Genomic DNA, 12,455 nt, shown 5'->3' on the forward strand with positions numbered 1-12,455 from the left:
TTGTCCTCGAGTGCATGTCAACCATTTGTCCTCCTGCATAGTATGCTACTTTGGCAGTACTACCTCAATTTTGTAAAGTAGCCGGTTATAGCAGACCCACATGAAAGGCCTGAGCGACAAGAAGTCTACTTTTCTCATGCCCTGCACGCGCAAAAGTTTTAAGACCGCAGTAAAAAATGTAAAAAAAAGTTCATTTGTGCCAACCTGCATTCACGGCCCTCTGTGAAGTTGCTATGAGCACAGCAAAACATGTCCCGGATGCAGAAAGTATATCCGACTCTAGATATGTGTCCTGCGTCGTGCCACAGAGACGCTAATTGGCCCGAACAACAAACACAGGCCTTCCTGACTAACAAAGCTAGCTACGCCATGGTATCTAACCCTCTGTTGTCCTTCGCTTTGTGAAAAACAAGAGGAATGCAAAGGGTTGGGGGTACATGAATGTACAAAAACACCAAACCCTATTGCTCTAAAGCCGAAAGGACTATTTCATAACCCAAAGGACGCGGCTGTACGTATTGCTACTGGCGCGTTCCCTCTTTAACCTTCTAAAAATTGCTAATGACGTCCGCGACTCACATTTTCTAGTGCAAATGCTAAGCAAAGCAGGAAGTGCTGCCGTTCATACTCTGCATCTGCCTAGAGCTCATTATGCAACCCCTGGATTTAGATATCTGGAGCTGGTGTAGGCAATGCGCCTGGTGTTTGTTGTGGCATTTCTAATTTTGGGTGTTTTTGTGCACACGCAGCCACACGCGTTTAAAAAGAAAAAATACTGTCTCCCGAGCCCTTTAAATACGTTGCACATCAACCACTAAATACACCCTGCTCTTCTGCATCTAAGGGAGTGATCCTAGGCTGACTACTGCCCAGTCTGCTACTATGGCTCCCGTGATCTTTGTCTTGGCCCTGCTGATTCCTGCTGCCCTGGGAAGCGGGAGCTGTAAGGCAGCTGTTTTTCATTCTTCGTGCTTAGGCCTAGTAGTGTTGTTCTTGTAGTTGTGCGGGCGCTTGATGGCATATACTCATGCTGGGGATCAGTCAACCAGAAGTCGTGGACAGACTAATAAGCAGGTAAATTTCGACAGCGCTAAATAAAATCGAAAAAATAACACGCATGGTTGGACATCAATTGCCCGGGCCGTTAAAATCAGGGGAGTAAAATGAATTAAGTGAAGAACAATAAATGTTCCAGGCATTCACGTAGAACCCGCTGTGAATACAATGTGAACTTTACAACCGCGAAACGAAAACTTCTGTGCCAGTGCTTGAGCTTGGTGAAAACAGATAACAGCAAGACTGGACTGCTCAAACTGAGGCCACGCTAATGCAAGATCCTTTACAAAACCATTTTTCCCAGTGAGGAAAAGCAGCTTTAGAAAATAATGTTTTTGTGCCTGCCGTTGTTCTTTGATTTCCGCTATTACATGCAGTATGCCCATATTTTTTATTGTCGTTTAGCGGTCGTTCGCAAAGCATGCATAATCTCGGGTCATGGTTCTGGCAGTATTAATGCTATAGGTAGCATATGAGGGTTCCCGCATAGTTTCCACCTTCGCCGTTAGATGACGTTCCTCATCACACTCGCGGTTTTACAGGACGTGCTACGTCCGCCGCTATGGACGAGGGTGCGCTGATAAAGACTCTCAAGGTTCGCTTAGACGCAAAACATAAATACCCAGGAAAGCCAGGAGAAATACCCACGAAAAATCTACCCAGGGTGGATTGGACAGCCATCGCCGTAGCTCAGTTGCTAAAGCACCGGACGCTAAATTCGGAGGTCGCGGGTTCGGATCCCACCGGCAGCATGGTTGTTTTTTCGGCTGCTTTATAAGTAATTTTCTTTAAGCGACAGATTAATTCAAGTATTATTCTCCCATTGAATGGCACTAAAAATTAAATGAAAAGATTCCCCTATGCACCTTAGTTTCGGTGACAGTTGACTTCCATCATCTGCTTGTCAAACGAGCCCCTCATTTCATTTGCCTTATCCGCTAATATATATATATATATATATATATATATATATATATATATATACACATCATACAAGGCAAATAAAATAAAACAAAATTTACCTTATCTGCCTATATATATATATATATATATTATATATAAGACAAGACAAATAAAATGAGGGGCTCGTTTGACAAACATATGGAGGAAGCCACCGGTCCCCGAAACCAAGGTGCACGGAGAAATGTTTCTTTTTCTTATTTGTAGCGCCAATCAATCGGAAAAGAATACTTCAATTACTATATATATATATATATATATCCCACCGGGGGCATGGTTGTTTTTTCTGCTGCTTCTGTAAGTAATTTTCTTTAAGCGATTAATTAATCTAAGTATTATTAGCCCAGTGATAGCACTACACACACACACACACACACACACACACACACACACACACACACACACACACACACACACACACACACACACACACACACACACACACACACACACACACACACACACACACACACACATATATATATATATATATATATATATATATATATATATATATATATCCTCATCACTGATAGTTCTAAGCGAAGTGTGTTTTGATTTTATTGCCTTCACTTTGTTGAGCAAAAGCGTTCAAACGGAACGAGGCCTCCGAGTCTTCTGAACTGTAGCTGAACCACAGATGAAATCTAGTTTTTGACTTTGAAAATTAGATCATGAGGTTACTGCGATCTGAAGCCCCTCCTTCTTTTCAAGTCTTGCTTTCATGCATTTTTATTCGCCAGTGTGCGCTTTCTTTATGATGACTCTATTCTAATTAACTAGGTAGAGGAAGAAGCGTATGCGCAAGCTTTCCATGTGTGCGGATTTCTTGGGTTCGTGAATAAAGGACCCGATTGTATATTGTTTGATCTTCGTATTTCCTCGTGTGACGTGTGTCTTTGGCGCTACATTCCCTCTTTGGCTACATGGCACATATAGAAACAGAAAGCAAGAATAAGTAATATTTCTTGATACTGTTTGCTTTGCAGCTACCTGCCTCAATGCAACTCTTCCCAACATCTTGAACCTTGAAAAGGTACGTACAACAACGTCAACATGCTTCATATCATGGTGTGGGAAGTTGGCTGAGCGGGTTCGAACAAAATGTTTGAAGGGATTCATAGGTTCTTCAACGAAAGGGCCGGAAAGTACGCACTGAACAGTGATGCGAATGCTTGCTTGTCAGTTTGGAATTGTTTCAGCCAGCAAACAAGCAATAAAAGTTAATATCTGATTTAAAATATTTAATCAAAAAGAAATTTTATTCAATGCTTTGCAAAATAGCAAAATATTTATCCGGTCACTTTGCATTAGTACGTGTGTATCTTGTTTTGAGATCTTTTAGCAAAGGCACTCGTTCAGTAGCACTTCTTGATTCGCTGCCATCTTCGAAACATTAGCGAATAAGTTACGGTTAGTTAACGAAAGTCGAGATCATATTTCAAATTTTTCTAAATATAACGTGCTACAGCTATCGGAAAACTAAATGTATGAAACACTGTGGCTGGCACTCTCAAAAATTAACAAAAATCTAAATATGCTTAGCCAAGCCCATTCAACTCTATAAACGCTTACCTTAAGGTAGTGGTTGCGAACTTCAGGCCTGAGATTGATTTTTGATTTTCTGTCATTGAGACACCTAATTACATGAAATCTAGTGTGGCATTTGAAAACGAGTTAATTTGAGAATCCTTGTCTGTTACAGTGTCTCGGCACTTCCCTGGATCTGTGTACAGCCACTGCGGTGAGCGCTTTCTTATCAAATGCTTTTAACAGGGAGAGAAAAAAAACAATACTTCTTTATCCAGAATTGATCTTGGTGAAGTGAAAAGAATGTGCATTTATGTTAATTGATCAACAGCATTTTGAGCAAAGAGAACTGCGCCTAACCTATCTGGTCTCCGCAAGCTGGGGTGAAATACCCAGTTTTTAGACCCTTTTGCCTAAGGAAGGCGAGCTCAATGCCTGGAAAACGTTTTCAGCATTTGAAAAACCAGCAGGAACCCGGCGGCCATTGGGATTGAACCTGGCACCTCCTGCATAGGAGCTGCATGCCCTATCGACTTGGTCATAGCTGCGGTTCAAGTGAAAATGGTCTTGGCAATGGGCGACCAGTCATCCGTCCCCAATCAGTAGCACACATCAGTGGTAAAAGTCGGATGGACGGAGTGAGATAGAATGAACAGTGTGCCTGAAAGCAAGCACCCACGACCAGCATTTAGAATCTCTCGCGGAAGACGAAACCCTCCGGAATCAAATGAGAAGCTTCGATACCTTTAAGCCTGTTGGCCAATGGAAACAGTGCGAAAAGATTCACTGTGCGAACAAAAGTTGACTTTCGGGATGTCAAGCAGGCAGCATAGCATGTGGGTGTCCTCTGAGAACAGAAAGCTTACATACTGATGGTGAATTTACCGTTTTTTTCGTTGAGAATGTGAGGTTCATGGAAAAGATGCCACCCTCCCCGTTCGATAAAATTCCGCGTGCCACTGGCGGTATTATTGGACGTGCCACGTCCGCCGCCTTGGTCAAGGGGAAGCTGCAACACCAGTCCTCTCTGAAGTACAGCTCTGGAAGCCCGCGGCATTACACAATTTAAATGGGCATTTCTCGACTTGGTCGAGGACGTTTACTTCAAAAACGTTGCTCCGAACAATGCTGCCCAGATCAAGTGGAAAGCGCACAGCTATGCAGTAGTCCAATCATCGCTGAAGACATTCACTTTTTTGATGGCTTGTGCAAGTTATATGTAGCACCCTGCATGTTTCCCATGCTGCTGCATCACAACACACCCGGGCTAGACAGGATAAATTCGAAGCACCTTATCGGAAAAGCAGAGGGCACGCGAACACGGTACACAGCATGCCACAAAATGAGAACTTTAAGGTCTGTACATATCTACTCAGCATGTGCTTTTACTGAGATACTATATGCCAGATACTCGCACAGTAGCGCTCGTTACAGCTAGCCACCTTGCAAGCCTAAGGGAAGACATGTCACCTACTTAAGAAGCTCTCACTGCGCATGCGTTGACTTCCTGTGGGCCATACTGAAAGCAGCTTGCTTTAAAGGGTTTTGCTGCAACAAAGAAGTGCAAAGGCCGAAAAAGTAAAGCTACTCTCGCCTACTTAATCGAAGAATATACGCAGCACACCTATATCTTCACCGATGGTTCAACTACTAAAGAAACTTCTTCTTGTGGCCTTTATGTGCCCTCAACAGGCCATGCCCTTTCTTACCGGCTGCAGCGGAGGACCTCCACTACAACAGCTGAGCTTCACGGCATTAAGGAAGCTGTTTCTTACATCCTGCGCCGAACCGCCGGCCGTTGGGTTATCTTCGCCGATTCAAAAGCATCTCTGCATGTCCTGGCCAACCTGCTGAAGAGAACGAATCACCAGCCAGTTTCCCTGGACATTGGGTATATCCATCATTTAGCTATTGCCGCAGGCCACTGCATAACATTTCAGTGGGTACCTGCTCACTGAGGCATTATGGCTAATGAAAAAGCAGATGAAGCGGCCCGTAAGGGCCATCAACATCTGAGATACATTCGATGTTTCCTCACGAAATCTGATGCGTCCAAAATGGCTAAAAGTTTTGAGTTTGCCGACACATCAGTACCAATTTCTTCACTCAATCGACCCACATCTTAGATCAAGACTCTCACCCAGAATTCCTCGACAACTCGAAACACTTTATCACCGACTTCGTCTGAATGCTGCATATACAAATGGCCTGCGATACCGTTTGGACAAATGAACAGTCCGCATTCTGACAACTGTGCTTCGATAGAAACTGTGGAACATATCCTGCTTGAGTGCCCTGCGTATGCTAACGAGCGTGCGTACTATGAACATTGCAGGCAGAAGCTCTGCCCAGTGCCCCTAACAATGGACAAAGTTTTAGGCCCCTTAGCCTGCTTCAGGCAACAGAGACTTGCAATGAACTTTCTTTTTACATATTTATTAGACATTGGACATCTCGATAAGCTCTAAATTCACTTGCAGGTTACCTTCATGCATTCTTCTTGCAGTGAACTTCGTCAGCCCATTCGTCGGACTATGCACTCCATCATTCCATAGGTTACATCAATACTCGCCACTGCATCCTTAGTACCCATTTCATGGCTGCATTTTAGCTTCGTTTTTTTTCCACCTCTTCCACGCTGCTCTCCTTCAGTCTTTATCTCCCAAATTCCCCTCCCTACGCAGAGTAGCACGCCAGCGATATTGAAACGCCGGCTAAATTCTCTGTTTCTTCATTAAAGAGTCTCTCTGTCTTATGGTTTTCTACTCCAGAAACGCCCAACTGCGCATACACATATGAACGAAACGAAACACGCAAGGGATGTATTGTACCTACGCTATCTAGCTCACATCAGATGTCATTAACTAATGGCACGTTGAATGTAAACGAAGGAATTCCGTTTTATTGCAGCAGTCTATTCAAGTTCTCACTTAGTAGCAGATGTTCTTTTCAAACATGTCATATATAATGTAGTGTTCTGGTTAAAAATGAATGTTATTCTCTGTTTTTTACCTCTCTCTTGCTTCCTGCTCAACAGGAGGACATCTTGGCGGCCGTCGAGAAGATCGTAGTGGTAAGTACAGCTTTGCATTTGACCTCAAGATTTCTGCAGCTGAAGTTCATGCTCAGTCCTCTCTTTGGGAAGAAAACATTTTTGTAGTGTGATTCCAGCGAAAGTATTTTGAAGCGTGAAGTTCAGTAATACCAAATATGGCGTCATTAAGTAGGCCTGTTTAATATTTCGAGGAACGAACTTTTTTGATCCGCAATGATGCAGAGAGTGGCTCTTGAGGCTACTAGGCACCAGGAAATGTCCCTTGGATGAACTGCTCCTTCATGTGACTTTATCAGATCTTACTCGAATAATGCAGAAGCAGCGATAGTTCCTCTCAACATCGGTAAGTTAGACTTGGCGTGACGAGACCAGATACGCAGTAGCCGGTGTTGCCTACCTACTGCTCCGATGGCAATTCGGGTTTCTCAGCAGGCGTCTCAACATTGTCGGATAAACAACCTCCACCATGATCACGATCCCTATTATGCATTACGTTTTAAATTCTGCCCGTTGCGATTATCGAAAAAGCGCCTTGATAGAGTAGGTTTTGATCTTTTTCTGAGAAAAGTGACCGATCGAATGAACACTGATGAAATGTATTGCTACGTCGGTGACCAGCTGAGAGAAACGTTCAGAATAAGAAGCTCATGTGAAATTATGGTGATATGGAAACTACAGGCGAAAAAAGATATAAAAATTCGTTTGTTCACCACATATATTTTTGTACTATGAACAAAATCATTCCATATTATTACATATGATTTCTAAATAGTGTGCGTGACGTCATATACAGTCCTTGAGTTTTCCTACGCGCTCTCTTATACATCATACGGAAACAATGCGCTCCATTTGAACTCCTTCATGTAGACTTATGGATCTCATCATATGGAAACATGTTTAAACTGTTGCATATGGCCGAATAAGTGAAATTATAGCAAAAACATTTACTCACGCTATGAACACGCTTCAAGAGATCACTGCTAGATGGCGACCGCAAGGAAAATCTAGTTGCTGTGAGCTAAGTTTGTTTCCCATTCAGGCTGGATTGAAAGCAAATTTTTGGCAAGTTGAAAATCAACAAATGCGTTGCTTCAATTAAAGCTCCTTTCTCGATGAATCCTTTTCAATACACACCACCAAACTGACATTAAAAATATCTTTTCGGTCGAAGGCAATTATTTGAACGACGAGCTCACATGATAAAAATTCAATTTGTTGGCCCTCTACATGAACCACATAGATAACCTAAACAAGAGAATCATGTTCGTGAAATGCCTTTGAATACTCGAAAACAATCCACCATTTGCGATGTTTATGAAGCATAGACTTCTTAGGCACGGCTGGCTAAGGTTCACTATGTAACAAGCGCAAGAGGAGGAGGAGAGACTTCAATGAATACAGGAGAGGTCTGCCTGGTTGTTAGCCTAGCATGTCCAGAATTGGTTGTAGAACGAATGTTTACCAAGCTTATGTCGCGGGTTATGAGGAAATGAAATGCGATGATATTCGCTCGGCATGAGGAGCAAACGGCCCTGCGAAATTAGGCGTAATTCTGAAACACTACTGGCCTCAAATCGAAAGCCTACAACGAATGTTTGCACACCGAAAAGGCGTTCTTTGTCAGATATACCTACGTACAAACACATTTTTGTATGCGTACACAAATACATGACCCCGTAACCATGCTCCCGTAAGCACAAGCACTTGCATGCCTTTTTGAGCCGCCAGTTATATTTGGCTGCATAAATAGAGAAAAACAAAGAATAATAGTGTCGTAAACGAAACCAAAAATGCCATTACAACTAAACATCAACATGGAATGGCATGAAAGCGCTCACAATATTTTATTTCTTTGCAGTGTCTGGCAGAAGCGCTGCTTCAACTCAACGTCCTGGGTGCCCTGGCTGCTTTGCTGCCAATCGTCGAAATCGTGCTCAGCGCCTTGGGCCTGAGTGAGTTTCTTCATCAGCACACTGGTGTACACATGCATAGGTGGCATCGCGAACGCAGTTATTTAAGCTTGGGTAATTTGTGGTGTGACGCAGTGCATATATCTGCAGAAAATTTTTATTCATTAAACTTCTCGTTCATTGCATTACACATTAAGGCCACTCCACGCTGAGGACTTTATTGTAATTCAAGGGTCCAGAATTATTTCTTATCCTATATCAACGAATTTTCATAGGTCTGTGGAATCCTTATAAATGAATTTGCCTTTTCCGTCACCATGTTTTTTTCAAAGCGCTAACGCCAGCGATAGTGTTTAAGAGTTGAAGAAAGCTGGTGCAGCTGGTCTTTAAAGGCGCGAGATTAGAACCATTGAAGGTACTCCAAAGTACATCCATATGACATTGCGGCGCAACTGCGCAAATATGATGCAGTGTAATCAGTGCTGTGATTTATTGCCTGTCAGTAGTCGTCGGCTCCTGGCAATAGATGCTGCTTCTGTGACAGGAAGGTACATTGACGCGCCTTCCTTCAAGAAGTATTCTTGAGTGCAATTTGTATTGATAGCTTTGTAGCCTATCGAAAATAAGGCCAAATTTAGGAACATTCGGCGTTTCTCAGCTCTCAAGAAGAAGCGTAACGTTCAATACAGAGCACTATTATTGTTGGTAGCGCTTGTAGTTTTGGTAAAGGGCCAATTTCAGTTTTTTCTTCAATAACATGATGAAAGATGTGAGAACGAGCTGTGATGGAAACAAAATTCCAAAATTTACTGTCAAGAACCGAATTATATAAGTGACTTATGTAAGCCAGGTTTAGGGGGCAGAATAAATGCACACTATTCTTGCCGAATGATTTCATTCAGAAACACCATATGGAACCCAATTTTTCAAAACCAACTATTAGCAATACGGGACAGACTCTAGGTATACATAGCTTGCTAAAATCCTTACTAACGACACAGTTCACTTCCCACGTAATTTCTTTACGTCACTGCAGGTTTGGGCGCCCTCTCGAACCTAATCAAGCCTTTGTGCTGTGTGGCAAATGTGCCCCGGATGCCAGAAAATACTTACCGCAAGCGACGTCTGCAAGGAACCGATAATGGTTAGTCTTCCTGGAAACCTCAACGTCGGAGAGGTAAGAATGAACATTTTAGGTACTTTAGTTCTCTTTTCTACCTGCGTTGCACTGACTCAGCGCATGACTATGTGATATTTAACTCCTTAACAATCAGTTCGAAGCTCATGAGAAAGAGCACACGTGTGCAACTTGTGTTCGTAAATCAACCATAAGAACTAGACATTTTATATGGAAAGGACGCCATCCTGCGATGCCCATAGTCGTCTTTATCATCATTGTCCTCTATACTCAGTAAACGCGTTCTCTAAAATCAAAGGCAAGTATGAAGTAAAGCCTTGATTTGGTGCGTTCTTTACTTAGCGTGTTGCGTACGCTCCATGAATTCCTTAAAAGAACTTACCGACCTGATCGCATTCATCAAGGCACCCGCATTCCATTCATTCCTTAGAAGAATGCGCTGCAACTACTTACCGATGTTGTGGACATGATTTAAGCATCTAATCTCTCTAAATAAAGACTGTGCTAAACATTTTACCGACTTCAACGCGATAATCTGAGTATCCGCACTCTGCTTATGCCACAAAAGACTGTGCTAAAATTTCTTATCCACCATCGGTACATTTGAACTCTATGATGGTTTGTTTTTTAGGGTTTAACGTCCCAAAGCGACTCAGGCTATGAGGGACGCCGTAGTGAAGGGCTCCGGAAACTTCGACCACCTGGGGTTCTTTAACGTGCACTGACATCGAACAGTACACGGGCCTCTAGAATTTCGCCTCCATCGAAATTCGACCGCCGCGGCCGGGATCGAACCCGCGTCTTTCGGGCCAGCAGCCGAGCGCCGTAACCACTCAGACACCGCGGCGGCTCTCGAACTCTATGAATTCCATAGAAAGCGCTAAACAAGTTACCGATGACCAGGTTATAATGAAATCATCCACAATCTGTTATTTCCTTGAGGACTGCGCTAAAGGAAGTTGCCGACTGCATCGCCATCACAGCTAGCGCTCTCCAAGAATTACTTCAACACTGCGCTAAAAGAAATTACCGATTATCTGTTCATAATGAATGCATGTGTATTGCATAAATTCCTTAAAACCTACGCTAAATGAACTCACCAAACACCATGCCATAAAGAATCCGCACACCTTAGAAGATTAGTATAAAGCAATCCTTACTGCAAAATTCCTTAAAGGATTACTGTAAAGCATTTTGCCGAGCTCATCGCCGTAATAAAAGCGTCGCCAATCCATGAATTGCTTAATAGCGCTGAGATTACTTACTGACGGCTTGACCGTAAAACAAGAATCCAAGTTATAGGAAATCTTGAAAGGCGGCGATAAAAGAACTCATCGATAACATGGCCATAAATCATCGGCGCTCCATGCATTCCTAAAAGCTTGCGCTGGCTAACAGAACTACCGATGACCTTGCAAGATGTAAACGTCCACAATTCATGTATTCCTCAAAATACCTGCTTTAATAGGACTTGCCAGTAATCCGGCCACAGTCCACTTAAGTAGTTTGTGCACCATCGCACTTTCAATTTCGTTCGTCCTGCTTCTGACCGAAAGGGAGGGCAACGAAAGTCACCCTATAAGGAGTTAACTTTTGCATTCTAATTACGAAGAGGCTACTTACTAAAAATGGAGCTATGATAAGCTGTAAAAGATGCTAAAATAAAATGTACTGTAAACGGTCCCACCGGGTATTTTCACAAATTTGATAAGATCAAAACTGATTTCAACGCGGCTATCTGAGGCTAGGCAAGCCAGCCATTCACATCCAAGCGGTGATAACGAAGTCGCTTCAGATTTTGCCATGACCACTTGAAAATTTGCAGTGTTTAAATCTAATTTTTTCACCAATAAACCCTTCTTTTGGCACCTGAGAAAGATCGACATAGCCACAAAGAGAGAAACAATAAATTTTAGCTGGGAACAAACATTGCTTGAAGCTCTTTTGCTGTCTCTCTATAAGCAACGAGGTCATGAGCTTATCAGTGCTGGCATAATACGGTTCAATAAATATCATCGCACGTGTAAAGCAATGAAGTAGAACGAAAAGTGAGATAATGCCGGATCCAACCAGACAGCCCAGTGGTTTTGGTGTTTCCCTGCATCCCTTGAGGAGAGCACATGGTGTGTAGCATGCCCTCTCAGCAGGCGCTTGCTAGCGGTTGCAAGCTGCGGTCTGCAGCGGCCTCTACGTTGATCATCCGCGTACTTCGGAGTATTTAGTGCACATAGTTGTGAGCAGTGTCTCCGGAAATCGAGTACGCTATCCTAGATATTAATGCGAAGAGGTCAATAGAGCAGTCTTATATGAGCGCAAATATCTTGAACTCAAATGTACTGCCTAAAAACACTGGTACCCCGATGGCCCACATCCATATGTGCCATGAAGGGTGAGGAAAGGAATCCGTATCGAAAATTCCGCGTCGCACAGCCAGATTAATCCCGGCTGTACGTGCACACATTGAATTAACGTGAGGGGAACGAACACCAAAGAATTGCTAGGCATCCGTCTGCTTTGCGAAAAGCCAAAACATAGCGTTTGTTGTCAGTGTCACAATATCAGCCAAAGCAAACTTGCTGATGACATCTTTCTACGAGACAGCTTGACCGTACTGTTCTCTTTGTTTTGCCAGTGTCAGGTAATTAACTGCGCACTGTGACTTTCCTCAATATCCTGGTCTGTCCCGTTCTTTCAGCGCAAGGAACGCCTCTTGGCTGCAACGCGTTCCGTTGTCTTGTGCGGTTCGGGAAGGAAACGAGCAGAGAACAACCTTCCTAATTTCACTCCGTTCTTTCACGGGGTCATT

The 12,455-nt window shown here is 43.1% G+C and overlaps 1 protein-coding gene across 1 annotated transcript; it reads left to right on the top strand.

Annotated features, from left to right (window-relative positions):
* The first annotated feature begins 760 nt into the window (after window positions 1-760).
* Window positions 761-9,682, top strand: LOC144100346 (uncharacterized). The gene is made up of 6 exons (XM_077633320.1): window positions 761-943; window positions 3,006-3,052; window positions 3,722-3,760; window positions 6,584-6,619; window positions 8,460-8,553; window positions 9,548-9,682. The coding sequence occupies exons 1-6, from the start codon at window positions 883-885 to the stop codon at window positions 9,658-9,660; spliced, it is 390 nt and encodes a 129-aa protein (XP_077489446.1). The 5' UTR covers window positions 761-882; the 3' UTR covers window positions 9,661-9,682.
* Window positions 9,683-12,455: the final 2,773 nt, after the last annotated feature.

The sequence above is a fragment of the Amblyomma americanum genome, chromosome 8 (genome assembly GCF_052857255.1).
Source record: "Amblyomma americanum isolate KBUSLIRL-KWMA chromosome 8, ASM5285725v1, whole genome shotgun sequence".
NCBI lineage: Eukaryota > Metazoa > Arthropoda > Arachnida > Ixodida > Ixodidae > Amblyomma > Amblyomma americanum.